The sequence below is a fragment of the Cynara cardunculus genome (assembly GCF_001531365.2).
Source record: "Cynara cardunculus var. scolymus isolate 2C chromosome LG 14, CcrdV1, whole genome shotgun sequence".
Classification (NCBI taxonomy): Eukaryota; Viridiplantae; Streptophyta; class Magnoliopsida; order Asterales; family Asteraceae; genus Cynara; species Cynara cardunculus.
Window position 1 is genome coordinate 1417945 of NC_037541.1, and position 14157 is coordinate 1432101.

Genomic DNA, 14157 nt, shown 5'->3' on the forward strand with positions numbered 1-14157 from the left:
GTCCAAGGACTTATTTGTTCCAAAAAAAAGTCTAAGGACTTAATCATTCCAAACAAGAAAGTCCATTGGTTTTTATTGTACTTTTCCCTTTCATATATGAAACATATATGACCGTTTCAAATATATGAATTGCACATGGGTTTTAAAAGGAAGCATATTGACAAAACCCACAACCGGTGGGAGGAAGAGTCATTAAAATTAACCACAAGGGTGGTCTCTGATTGGTTTGAGCTTGGCTCCAAAGGTCAAAAGTATCAGGAGGTCTCAGTCTCAAATCCAAGAAGGAATAAAAATCCCCTTGTAGCCACGGAGGTTCAAATGCGGTGACGACGGGCTACCCACGAAGGGAGCGGTCGCTTTGGGATTAGTCAGCTCGCATAGCGCGTTGGATATCCTGGTTAATAAAAAAAACTACTTAATTTATACAAACTAACTTATTTACACATATCATTGTACATTAAGTTGAATTAGCATGTGGTTATCTTGTTTAAAAAGGCAAAAACTCACAGACCTACAGATATCATATCAATACTTTAAACGTACAACTTCATAGTCGATGAGATTAAATTATACTGTTATTTAACCGAAAGTGTTATGGAGTTGTCTTTAGAAGCTTGTGTGCGGTCCTTGGTATTGTTACTAAGCTGACAAACTCGAGACTACAAAAGCCAAATGAACAAATACGAACATGTAAGATACTACCATCTATTTATCGGCATTGTGTACAAGTCTAGAATATTCTACCTAGATATTTATGTAAAAAGATCTTGAGACAACTCCTAGAAGATTGAGGAGTTTTCTAGAATGTGTTTGGTTCTTCTTGGTACTCCCGAATTAAATGTTCACATTTTTATTTTAGTTTGTCTCAACATAAGTGTTCGCTTCCACAAGTAATTTTTGTTCCATTCTTACCCTTAATTATGAGATAGAGAAAGTTTATTTCTCTCCATTATCAAGAGTAAAAGTGTCATTTAGTTATTTGAAAAGTGTAATAATTACATATGTATATATATGGGCCTAATCAAATGAGAATTATTTAGTTTGTGGTAATTGTGAGATCCAACGTGGACCAATCATTCATGATAATTAATATGATTTCTTAAAATAAATATGAGGGTAAGTTAGTAAATATGATTTCTTAGTAAATTAATATGATTTCAAGTTACTTTAATTAGTTTAGAATTCCAATTTTACATTTAAGTCCTCTCTCTCTCTCTCCCAAATTCCTTTATCTATCTATCTTCCCACTAGATCCGATTCAAACCCAATCGGAAAACCACCCTCATCATTGCCAAATCCAACGATAGCGACTCCATCGACGGCCCTGACCGCTTAATATCCATAAACAAAGATGTGTGTGTGTGTCTTTGTGAAAGAGCGACTTACAATCAAATATTGAACAAGGGGAACGATCTGGACGAGGTCATTGAAGAGAAGACGGTCGACATTGCTGGCAACAGTAGTGGCGGTGGAACTGGAAAAAGCGGAAAGATTACGGCGGTGAGAAGGTGAAGAAGGGCGGAGATCTTCGCCAGAAAGCCATTAAGTTGGTTCTCCACCACCAAAACCGAAAGTAGCATTGTCCTGCTCCAGATCAAAGTGTTGCGATGATTGATGATACATTCATGGATCTTCGTTTTCACAAAATCAACCAAAATTAGGGCTCCAAAATGGGAATCAGATCAAGGAAACGATTTCAAGAAACTGAAACAGAAAGTGAAACTGAAACAGTGGTAATATAGTGTAAGGTTTAGTATCACAATGGTAATATAGTTGGTGTGAGTGGTATCATAGTGGTACCCCAATTGATACCACATTCGGTTTCACAATGCATCTTGTATGTATTTTTGGTATCACAACGTGGATTGTCTGTATGTATCTCTTAAATTTATATTATGTTTTTAACGTTTGGGTTGGTATCATAGTTCATATCACAATGGTATCACGGTGATATCACATTGTATATCTTTGTGATTATTTGGTACCGGCCGAAATAATGTTTACCGGAGGTTGGAGAGAGGAGTTCTAAAAATATCTAGAATTCCCTCTAATGATAATTTCAACTCAAATTACCAAAATTGTTAGTTTTCTAATTTATCCATTGATATGTGGTTGAGATTGGATCTCACAGTTGCCACAAACTAATCAGTTCTCCTTGAATGGATATATATATATATATATATATATATAACAGTGTGCCATTTTAATCGTAGACATTTATTTTGGGAGTGATATTTAATGCCAAGTCTAGAGAAGGATGCAACTTACGATACAAATAATCAAAACCCTATATTAACATGTTAAATCTTGGTTTATGAAGATGACCTCCAAAATTTTGGGGGCTATTATTTGCATTTGGGCCCAAATTTATATAGCCCAACCTATGAACTCACCTTAATGAAGATCTATCTAATTTCCGTTCAAAATCAAAAGCGGCTACTTAAATTTTATGAAAGATATTAAATATTATAACAATATAATTAATGTTGTAATCTTCAAAAATGAAGAATTTTTTTGGAAATGAGTAAAATTTTCTTTAAAAAAATTTGACTTTTAAATTCTTTATTTTGAAGCATCTGTTAAAGATGCTTTTAGATGTAATTTACCGAGGAGTAACAAATTATAAGTTCTAAATGGATCAACATAGAAGCCAAACTTAGATTTATGGGTCTCATATTCATAGAGTAGTTTTACACCATCTTGGGACTATTTGGTAGTTGTTGAATGATTTAATACAATATGATTAAGTAGTCAGAGTAATTACAAAACTCTTCTGATATAGTGTAAAATGAAATATGGTTGTTTAGTAATTGTTCATAATGAAATTAGGCGCTGAATGGTTCAAAGAGGCCCAAGATACAAACTCATCCAAAGTGTTTTATAACTATTAAGAGACATATTTTTTTTTTGTCAAACAAAATTCAACTCTTAACCATTCAAATGTTGTCTCGTAATGCAACTATTAAAAGATAAACAAACAACTCATAAACCATTTTAGCATCATTTTCAACCTAGCCATTGAAAATATTAAAAATGATGGGTCTATTGAACACTAAAAAAATTCAACTATCGTGTCACTATTTTTTCTCCCAAATTAACATTTAACATGCAAAATAACGGATTATATCGTCATATGAAGTTGATTTCAAACAGTATATCAATCAACTTCGGTTCTAAGTTTTGGTCAAACGTGAACTATACATATAATGTTTCATTTTGTTACATTTAATTAATTTTGAGGTTCAACTCAAGTGTGGAATGTATACGACATCATATAAGCAGGAGTTCAAATCTTTTATAGAGACAAGAATTTTCGAAAAGATTAAGAAAAATATTCCTGGTTATTATTCTTAGGGGCCGTTTACCAAACACTTACCTGAGTTTGCGTTTACCAAGTCATATTACCTCATCGGATGAATATGGTAAAGACTAAGAATCTTACCTGGTAAAAGCGAGACAAGGACCATGAGTCTTACCCGATAAGTGAGAGCGACGACTCTTACCACAGTAAACGCTTATCGGGTGAATTATTGCATACAATATCGTTTTGATGGATTAAAATCTTATCCGGTAAGTAAATAATAATGTTAAATTTTACCGGCAAACACTTACCGGGTAAGTGCTTGGTAAACATCCCCTTAGTCCCATAAACTCAATCGGGATAAAGCATAAACCGGACCGAACACCAATGAGTGAAGAACTTAATAATCAGTACCATTATTAAATTAAACAAAAAGTGATGATCGAGCAGACCTACATTGAAAAATACGCAACCTACCGCTTAATGGTTCTGTCATGAGGAAAAAATGTTACTAAAACATGTCACTATATTGCTTTGCTGAACGTTACCATATAGTTTTTAAAACCAAAGTAATCAACTTAAATTTTGGTACCTTCTTATAAACCCTTGTAATTTTAACAATTTATCGATAAATAATTAATTAACAGATCTAAAAAATCAAAATATCTATACTATATTATTAAACATTTGACCAAAACTTTTAAAAACTATTTTTTATATATAAATTACTTTTTATTGATGCATATTACTTAAAATTCAAAATTACTAGTAAATAACTATTTTTAAGTTTAATCCTATCAAGAAAATAATCCAAAACAAGAAGCAACACAAGATAACATTAATTAATATTACAATAAAAAAACAAAAAATTTACACATAAAACACTACATATTAGTATAGTAGTAGCTCACATCGACCGTTCATTCTTTTTGATCTAACGGATTAGAACAAGGGTACACAGTAAAGACAGGATAGCTACTATACGGCTTTTATCATAAGCAAAAACCACTTCAAACAGGATACGTGGCGATCTATGAAAGAGAGTACGGTATTTACAGTCACCCACCGATCACTTTAGCAGCTTAACGATGCTTGCTCCTTGTTTCCCCACTGTACAGCCTACGTTCACAGATACGAATCCCCAAATTATGAACCAAATGTTTAATCAAATAATCTAAAAATACATATTAATAGCATTAATTATTGATGATGATCAACTTCATCGAGATCTGATTTCAAAAAGCTAATCATCAATGATCAATTAGAAATCCATGTTTGATTGATCATGAAAGAGGTTTTGAAGCTGTTTCCAGAATCATAGATTAAAGGTGATTTGAATCATCGTTTTGTTTTAGGAATTGATCATAAAAAAAGCAAATAATGATGAAGAACATGATTAATTATTACCAGTCGTAAACAGTGGGAGATCCGACGGATTTAGGGCTGTCAAAGTAATTAGATCCGATGCCTTTAGTAGCCAGGTTACTACCGGGGTTAAACACACTCCTCCACACATTATCCTTACGCGCCGCCGTTGGTGACGGAGTCGTAGGAGTTCCTGGCGTCGTCGGAGTCGCCGGCATCGATAGAGACTTATGGAATTTACTGCTTCCTTCTCCTACATATCACAAATTTTAACCTAAACGTCAGATCTGAGTTTCAAACCAGTCGATCACAAGTTTTCACGCATCCGTACGATCTCAAATTTCCAAACAAATTCAACTAATCGATTAAAATCTGTATAGCAATTAGAATATATTTGATTGATCAACTGTTAGACCGATCTAATTTCGTACTTCACAGAAACTATGAACATGATCGCCGATACACGTGAAGATGATAATGTATGGAATGGAAAGAATAGCGATGGATGCATGGAGGAATCACCACCTTTATTGGTGACGGTGTCGACCTTCCGGAGCTTGCCAAGGCCGCGCTGTGGCTGAGGTCCGGCGACAACTTCGTCCCACATCTGATCTATAAGAACCATGGCAGCTGGTTGATTAATCATGAATGGTGTTCTTGAAGGATGAAGCTACTTGAGTTGCTATATATAGAATGATGAAATATCTTGGCTGCCTCTAAACTCATCCATGGTTATCTTCTTAACTGTGGTTAGTGTTTACAGTTTTGCTATTTCCAGGCCACAAAAACCATTATCAAGTCTTCCCTCCAAATATTGATTTTTAATTTAATCACTAAGTTTAAAAATTATTAAAGAAAGTATTAAAACTATTAAAAAAAACTCAATTAGGTTGTTACTTTTTGTAGTTAATTTAAGAATGATGAGCAATAACCTCAAGGGTCGTGTCTGATTGATTTGAGCTTGCTTCAAAGGTCAAAAGTATTAGGAGGTTCAAGGTTTAAATTCAAAGAAGAATAAAAATCATCTTGTGGCCACGGAGGTTCAAATGCGGTGACTCCGAGCTATCTGCAAAGCAGGTGGTCGTCCTGTGATTAGTCGGCTCGTATAGCGGGTTGGATATCCACGTTAATAAAAAAAATGATGATCAATTAGAGCATGTTTACCAAATGGTTATTGGGTATATATATTTATCGGTAAAATTTCTTATTTTCGGTTGTCAAAATAGATTGTTGATAAACGTTTTTTTATTAGACAAGTGTTTATTGGTAATAATTTCTTTTTCTCACTTAACTGATATCTTGGTCTCGCCATGTCATTAACCAGGTAAGATTCTCGACTCTTGTCATAGGCATTCGACAAAGTACCAAGTGACATCCGATAAGGTAAGTGTTTGGTAAATAACCCAATACCTTATTTGAGATTTTAAATGAAAATTGACCAAAATAACCAATCTCCCAAACGGTATTAGTGGGATTCATTTTTGAAACTGAATTCCCAATTTAGCCGTTGTTTCATGCAAGGCCATTGAAGTTTTTCCATACTATTTTTCAGGACCAATAAAATTAATCGAGGTATGTATAAATTGAGCTGAAAAAAGGGTGTATTTGGGATAGCTTATAAAAACAACTTATTGACTTATTTCAGTGTGACACCGGTAATAAACATTTTTAAGTGTTTGGATAAACAGCTTATACCGATACCAAACCAATAATAAAAAAAAAATTAAATCATTTTAACTTATAATAAGTTAATAAAGACTTATATAAAAAAATACTAGTTGTGTACTCGCGCAATGCGGCGGGAGCCGTGAATTTAACGATTTTGAAGTTTCACTGGTTTTATTAGAGAATATTTAACGATGATATAAGTTACACATGGTCTTTACATATTAATACAATTTGAATAAATAAGAGTTATGGTTTCAATTACAGTCTATCGATGAAAAAAATGTATACAGTTTAAAATCCAATATATTTAAAATCTAACATATTTAAACGACTCCACAAATATGTTCGATTTACACCAAGAGCAAAGAATCAAGAGATCGAGAACAATACTAAGAGTTCTAGAGCAATTGAATGAGAGATGAATGAAATAACTTTTAACAACCCATGATGAATATCAGTTTGAATCTCACATTAGGGAATGAGGAGAAGACATAGAGAAATGAAATAGTGAAGACATAGTAAAAAGTGTCAAAAGTATTTTGCAAACATGAAAAAAAAAAGATAATAATGTTCATTAGTAACTTGCACTCTATGTTATTTTAATTATAGATTAAGAGATTTTAAAATTAAATATATAAAGTAGTAATACTTAATGTATTATAAGTTATTTTTAAAATTTTTAAGACTTTGCACATACATATATAATACTTTGTACATTAAAAATTATTTTTAAAACTTTTAATAAATTTAATTTATAAAATAAAATAAATAAGTTGTTTCAAATAAGTAATTCCAGAAGAAAAAAAAAAAATTTTGAACTTACATCGAACAAAATTTCAATGAATGAATGTGGGTCCCACAAGACCTCTATTTTGGCAATAAAAGACAAAAATGAATTATGAGGGTGTGTGGAAAAGAAGAAGTGAGAGTGGAAATGGATAAAATCAACGTGGATAAGGATGAAGAGATGGGGCCCAGTAAGATAGTATCTTCACTCTCAGTAACCAGTAGGTGACGGCCGTTGTACACGTGTTACTATAATTACGTAAATAGTCCCTATAAAATATGTCAACCTTCACGTTTGTTACTTTAATTTGAAACTCTTACAAATGTCATCCACTTTTCGATTATATCAAAGTGGCATAAAATATAAGATTTCAACCTTCAATGGTTAAAAATAGGGGTGAACAATAATTGATCGTCCATCGAAAGTCAACCTGAGCTGACGTGATGTTTCATTGGTTTATAAAATGTACAAATCGATAAGAGTGAGATTAGGGCCAGATTCATGTCGTATCTAACCAATAAGTGAAACCCGATAAGGCTACCAGCCAATCAAAAATTCTATTAATCCTTAATTTGAAATATGTTTCTACGTATTCCAAACCCTCAACCTCGAGTGCACAAGTTTGAAAGGTTTGTGATGTAAACCTTATGGAGCAAACAATTTCTAGACTTCACTTGTATTCACAATGAATTTCACTTTCAAGATAATGGTTTCTCAATAACTGGTCCAACCTCATTTAAAAGATACATTTTCTTTTCTGTCTTAATCTCATGGGAATATCGTTTTTCATGCATAAGATGTATATCTTATTATTGATTCTTGATAATTTCTTGTACGAGTCTTAAGCACACTTATCCCGATATTAGTTTTTTTTTTTTTATTAACCTGGATATCCAACCTGCTTTCAGAGCCCGGAGTCACCGCATTTGAACCTCTGTGGCCACAAGGGGATTTTTATTTGGATTTAAATCTGGGACCTCTTGGTACTTTTAACCTTTGAGGTATCCCGATATTAGTTTTTAATGCATATGACAACATATATGTAAACAAAAGCACTAACAAAAAAATGTATATGAGCAAGCTAACAAGTAATAGTGACGATGTTATATTGGACAATTTCTCAGAATGGGGTTCCATGTGGGTCCGATTAGGGTTGTTAGTAATCAAGTTTTTGTCCATATTGGATAGTTTGTATAAGAAACATTATGATTTAAACTAAGATGAGGAAAGTGTAAACTGAGGCATAGTTGAGGGACCATTTTGTAATATACTATAAATCAAAAGTTGTCTTGTTGTTTTTGTTGTTGGTGTGTCGACATCATTGACACGTGACAACCTCATCGTTAACAGCCGTTAGTTTGATTAAAAACAAGGTGCCAAAAGTAATTTTATTATTAAATATAATGTGTGTAATTATTTAATTATAGACCAAATTACATTTTTACCCCCTATAGGAAACTTAATATTTTTGTTTCGATTTTCATCCCTATATTTTCATTTTTATAATTTACAATTTATTGTTATTTTCATCCCTCATATTTAAAGACATAGCTTCAAAGACGGAAATAACAATGAATTACAAATCATAGCAATGAAAATCGCAATTTCAAACCCATAAGGATGAAAGTCTCGGTTCAATTAAGCCTCTAGCATGTAGCTCAGTTGACAAAGAGGTAGAGTGACATTTATCCAAATACATGACAGATCCTTGGTTTGATCATAGACCCCTCCCCCCTACTAGCCTCAGCCCTTGAGGGCTGAGAAAGCTAACAAATGTCCCTCCACATTGATGTCCTTGGAGACAAGTTTTGTGTGAGACTGATTGAGATTGCACGTAATCAAATTTTTGTCTAAATACATACGAAAGTCACAATTTTTTTAACAGACCACAGGGATAGAAAACATAATTTACTGTATATTATAAAACATAAGTAATTCACTGCAAAACATGATTAAAAGTATGGGTGATGACCTTGAAATTAACTTTTTCAAATACATTGAAAGAGTTTTTAAATTAAAAGAATATATTTTTCCTAATTTTTCGGATCAGGATTATATTTTTGGTCTAGAAAGTAAGCATAAAACTTACTTAACGAGAGTAAAGAAAACTATTAGGAGTATTCATCCTCCTGATATGAATTTAATTATAAATAGGGATAATGAAGAAATCTCAGCTTCACCCTACAAAAAATCTTCTTCAATAGAATCTGTTATTGAACAGAATAATTACATCAATCTATCTCTTCAATCTATTAGAGAACAATTAGATAGAATTGAAAATGGAAAATTAAATAATTTTCCTGAGTGTTCATCAACACATGTTCCATTCCAAGTTGATTTTCAAGTTGTAAAGGTAAATTTGTCTTACATCAAAATGGTTTATGTGTTTTAACCAAACAAGAGGTTGTCCTAAATTTGTCTTAATATTCGTTTTCTTATATAAGGAATTGGTTGGAATGTTTCTCCTAATTTGGAGAGATTTTTATGAGAAATAAATATTTCTCATCTTACCACCCAAGATCCTTCATAAAGTACAACAAACCAAAAAGAATGGTTTTTTAAAGTAGGATTTGTTTTAACAAAATCTTCATATATAGATCTAATTTTGTCAGGTAGACAAATAAGATATAATCCCCATTGAGTAAACCAGGTTATAAACCAGTTAGGAAATTGTTCTCCTTGGGTGAATTTTGAAAATTGTATCCACCATGAGAATTTCCTTTGCCTGTTTTCGTAATAGAAAGCATGTTCCCATGCATTGATATAATCAAAATAGTTGAATCGAAGAGTAGTGATTCGATTCCTTAGGGTTTTGGTAAATTCATATTGTTTGAACAAATCACCTTCCCACTTATCGGGTCTAATTACTTTTCTGATTATAGCTTTGCTATAAGCAATTTCATCACTTCCTCTTTTAGTTGATTAGAATTCCACTGAATTAGTGGTGACTAAAATATCTTGAAAATACTAAAAGTCTTTTGGATAAACAAAAGAATCAACATAATTTTTTAAAATCAAATGCAGAAACCTCATTAGTTTTTAAATGAGCATATTTGCTTTCTTTGGGTATTACCCAATTTGTAGAGATTGGGATATATGGGAAAATATATTCTCCTGGATGTGATGCATTAATAGCTAGCTTATAAGCATCTTCACGAAGTCTCTCAGCAGGCGGGGTTTCATTGATCTTTTGTTTTTTAACTTGGTCTGCCGGAGTCATTGTAATAGATTTAAACGAAGTTTTACTTCCTCCTTGAGTTGGGGGTTTTACCACTTGTTTTTGGGCTTTATCCGGCCGTTTGCTCATTTTTACCCTGCAAAAATTCACGAGTTAGGAAATCTGGAAGAGAATTTGATTCATCTAAAATAAACTCAATATCAAAGTCAAATATTGACATAATGGTCTGCCATCTAGCAAATATTTGCTTAGAGGCTATGTTTTTAACATCTTTTAATAAAATTTCTTTGGCAGATTTACAATCTATTCTAATAAGAAATTTTTGATTTATTAAATCAGATTCGAAATTGTGTATTGTTAGTACTATACTCAAAATTTCTTTTTTAACAGTAAAGTAATCAACTCTTGATCCATGCCATATTCCAAACGTAAATCAAACTAATTGTTCTTTGCCTTTAAGGCGTTGCTTTAGAATACCACCATATCCTATATCCGAAGCATCAGTTTCTACTATCTTAAAAGCTTCAGGATTAGGCAGTGCTAAACAAGGAATTTTCTTAATTTGTTGTTTAATCCTTTTGACTGCATTAGTATGCTCATTAGTCCATGCTGGAGGATTATTTCTTAACCTTTCATATAAAGGTTTAGCGATAAAGCAAATAGGATTATTCCATGATGTAAGACAAATTTACCTTTCCAACTTGAAAATCAACTTGGAATGGAACATGTGTTTATGAACAATCAGGAAAATTATTTAATTTTCCATTTTCAATTTTATCTAATTGTTCTCCAATAGATTGAAGAGATAGATTGGTGTAATTATTCTGTTCAATAACAGATTCTATTGAAGATGATTTTTTGTAGGGTGAAGCTGAGATTTCTTCAATATCCCTATTTATAATTAAATTCATATCAGGAGGATGAATACTCCTAATAGTTTTTTTTTACTCTCGTTAAGTAAGTTTTATACTTACTTTCTAGACCAAGAATATAATCCTGATCCGAAAAATTAGGAAAAATATATCCTTTTAATTTAAAAACTCTTTCAATGTATTCGAAAAAGTTAATTTCAATGTCATCACCCATACTTTTAATCATGTATTCAAACCTGTTAAAGTATAACTGTTTGAATTCATCATTTTGGGTTAAAAACCATTTTCTTTTTAATTCATTTTCTAGAGAATAAAATTCTTTTTCAAATCGTCCAGAAAAAGGAAATTCTTTTTCTTGTTTTGATAAAACATTTATTCCATAATCTTCAGTATAACCCATATCTGAAGCTGTTGGAGAATGAGGAATTTTACTCGCTGAGAAACTATGAATTTCAACCTTATAAATTGGTTGACAAACTTCGTCTTTAGTAAAATTTGTTCTTACAACAGATTCCTTCTCATAAGAAGAAGTTGGAATTGAAGATGTAGAATATCTAGATGAATATGACTTCAATCTAGTAATTCTATCTTTCGAAAATCTTAATTCAACATCCCCGTCGGGATATTCAATTATTTTTTCCAACTTATTATTTTCAGCTTTCTTAGGCTCATTAGCCTGTTCCAAAATCCATTGCTCAGGTAGACTGACTTCATTCCAAGAAATGGTTTTAGGAATAATAGTATTGCTTTTAGTAATATTAGTAATAAATATAGTTGTTTCCCCCTTTTTGATTTAAATCTAAACTTTGTTTAATATTAGGGACAACTGTATTCATTACTTTGTAATGGATCCTATAAATAAGGATTACGTTTTCCGATCCAGGGAGCATATCATAACCTTCAGATTTAATATCTAGAGTTAGAGTATGCATAAGATGCGGATCACTTAAAGATAAAGTAAAATTTGGAAAACACGAAAAATAAATCGGTCTGTCGCATAGACTAGATTCTATAACTCCTAAGAGTGAATCTTGAAATTTACGATGTATTTTGTCTCTTAGACAAATAAGTGCTGAGGTATTTAAACCTAATCTGGTTGCAGGTTCAAGGCTACTTGAACCATTCCCAAATGCAAAAATTTATATTTTTGCTGAAACCTTGTGATTTAGGAATAGCCTCTTTCATAGTTTTAATAATATAATCGTTTTTAAACGAAAAATTTGATTTATAAATCTCATTTGAACTAGTTTTTGGTAATTTTCAATTACATAGATCATAATCTATGTTTTCCTTTATAATTAATTCTTTGTTTCTTTAGAAACAGAAGATGAAGAGAATGAAGATTGAGAAGAATTTTGTCTTCTCAAGGTTCTTATTAAATCACTCATTAATTCAAGACTCTCATCAACAGTCAACGACTTTTACAAGATCACCTATTCGAGCCTCACCTTGGGACTTACCGTCAGGATCTAAACGCGACTAACAAATCAAAGAGACTTAAATAATTAGTAAAATAACAATTACCTTGATAAAAGAGTTGTTCTTCGTTAATCTTCAAGTAGAAAGTCTTCAGATGGCTCTGATACCAAATTTTACAGGATCAACTATACAGGATCGCTCTATATAAGTACACAAAGGCCATCTTTTATTAATATCAAACTATAATACAAAGGATTACAAAATTGTTATATATATATATATATATAGAGAGAGAGAGAGAGAGAGAGAGAGAGAACTCTAAAAATTGCACAACAAAAATGAAAAAAAAAACAATCGGCTATATAAAGACCGAAAAAGCAGAAGAACAGTAAATACAATAATTGAGGTGCTGACGTCATTGCATGTGTCATATGAACAGTAACCTCAATAATTTGATGTTGACGTTATCGCATACATCATCTTCTAGAAATATTATATGCCATTAATTACGCCAAAAACCGAAGCTTTTAGCTCTTAATCTTTAAAGGGATCTTGGACATCTTGCTCGTCCATAAGATTATCTTCTTGATCAGAATTTCCGTGGCTTCTAGTTGAGGAAGAGGAACCAGCTTCTTCCATTTCTGTGTCCTCTCTTAAGAGTGAAATGATTTTTTGCAAATCCTCTTTAGGAACCTTTGAGGTAAACTCTTTCAGCCAATCAGATAATTGTGGCTGTGGTGGTTTTGGAGGTTCAAGATTAATTAATCCTCTGATGAAAAAAATTGAATTTTCGAAAAAAATTGAATTTAGCCCACCATTTGATTAATATTCGTTTTCCTATATAAGGAATTGGTTGGAATGTTTCTCCTAATTTGGAGAGATTTTTATGAGAAATAAATATTTCTCATCTTACCACCCAGGGTACTTCATAAAGTACAACAAACCAAAAATGAATGGTTTTTTAAAGTAGGATTTGTTTTAACAAAATCTTCATATATAGATCTAATTTTGTCAGGTAGACAAATATGATATAATCCCCATTGAGTAAACCATGTTATAAACCAGTTAGAAAATTGTTCTCCTTGCGTGAATTTTGAAAGTTGTATCCACCATGAGAATTTCCTTTGCCTGTTTTCGTAATAGAAAGCATGTTCCCAGGCATTGATATAATCAAAATAGTTGAATCGAAGAGTAGTGATTCAATTCCTTAGGGTTTTGGTAAATTCGTATTGTTTGAACAAATCACCTTCTCACTGATCGGGTCTAATTACCTTTCTAATTATAGCTTTGCTATAAGCAATTTCATCACTTCCTCTTTTAGTTGATTCGAATTCCACTGAATTAGTGGCGACTAAAATATCTTGAAAATACTGAAAGTCTTTTGGATAAATAAAAGAATCAGCATAATTTTTAAAATAAAATGCAGAAACCTCATTAGGTTTTAAATGAGCATATTTGCTTTCTATGGGTATTACCCATTTTGTAGAGATTGGGATATATGAGAAAATATATTCTCCTGGATGTGATGCATCAATAGCTAGCTTATAAGCATCTTCACGAAGTCTCT

General features: G+C 32.0%; 1 protein-coding gene and 1 long non-coding RNA gene across 2 annotated transcripts; both read right to left on the reverse strand.

The window, feature by feature from the left end:
• Nucleotides 1-4114: 4114 nt before the first annotated feature.
• Nucleotides 4115-5328, reverse strand: LOC112526569 (auxin-repressed 12.5 kDa protein-like). Its single transcript, XM_025136910.1, has 3 exons — nt 5192-5328; nt 4709-4919; nt 4115-4420 (listed from the first exon to the last, which is right to left on the reverse strand). The coding sequence occupies exons 1-3, from the start codon at nt 5310-5312 to the stop codon at nt 4384-4386; spliced, it is 369 nt and encodes a 122-aa protein (XP_024992678.1). The 5' UTR covers nt 5313-5328; the 3' UTR covers nt 4115-4383.
• A 4778-nt stretch (nt 5329-10106) lies between these two features.
• Nucleotides 10107-12899, reverse strand: LOC112526961. The gene is made up of 2 exons (XR_003070668.1): nt 12696-12899; nt 10107-10435 (listed from the first exon to the last, which is right to left on the reverse strand). It is a non-coding gene; the product is annotated as an uncharacterized LOC112526961 (long non-coding RNA).
• Nucleotides 12900-14157: the final 1258 nt, after the last annotated feature.

Excerpts from the sequence above, each read along its gene's own strand:
- LOC112526569 (XM_025136910.1), bottom strand. The coding sequence starts at position 5,312 with ATGATTAATCAACCAGCTGCCATGGTTCTTATAGATCAGATGTGGGAC. Across the intron at positions 4,920-5,191 it reads CGACACCGTCACCAATAAAG|GAGAAGGAAGCAGTAAATTC; the intron begins GTGGTGATTCCT and ends TGTGATATGTAG. Across the intron at positions 4,421-4,708 it reads TCTCCCACTGTTTACGACTG|GCTGTACAGTGGGGAAACAA; the intron begins GTAATAATTAAT and ends CTGTGAACGTAG.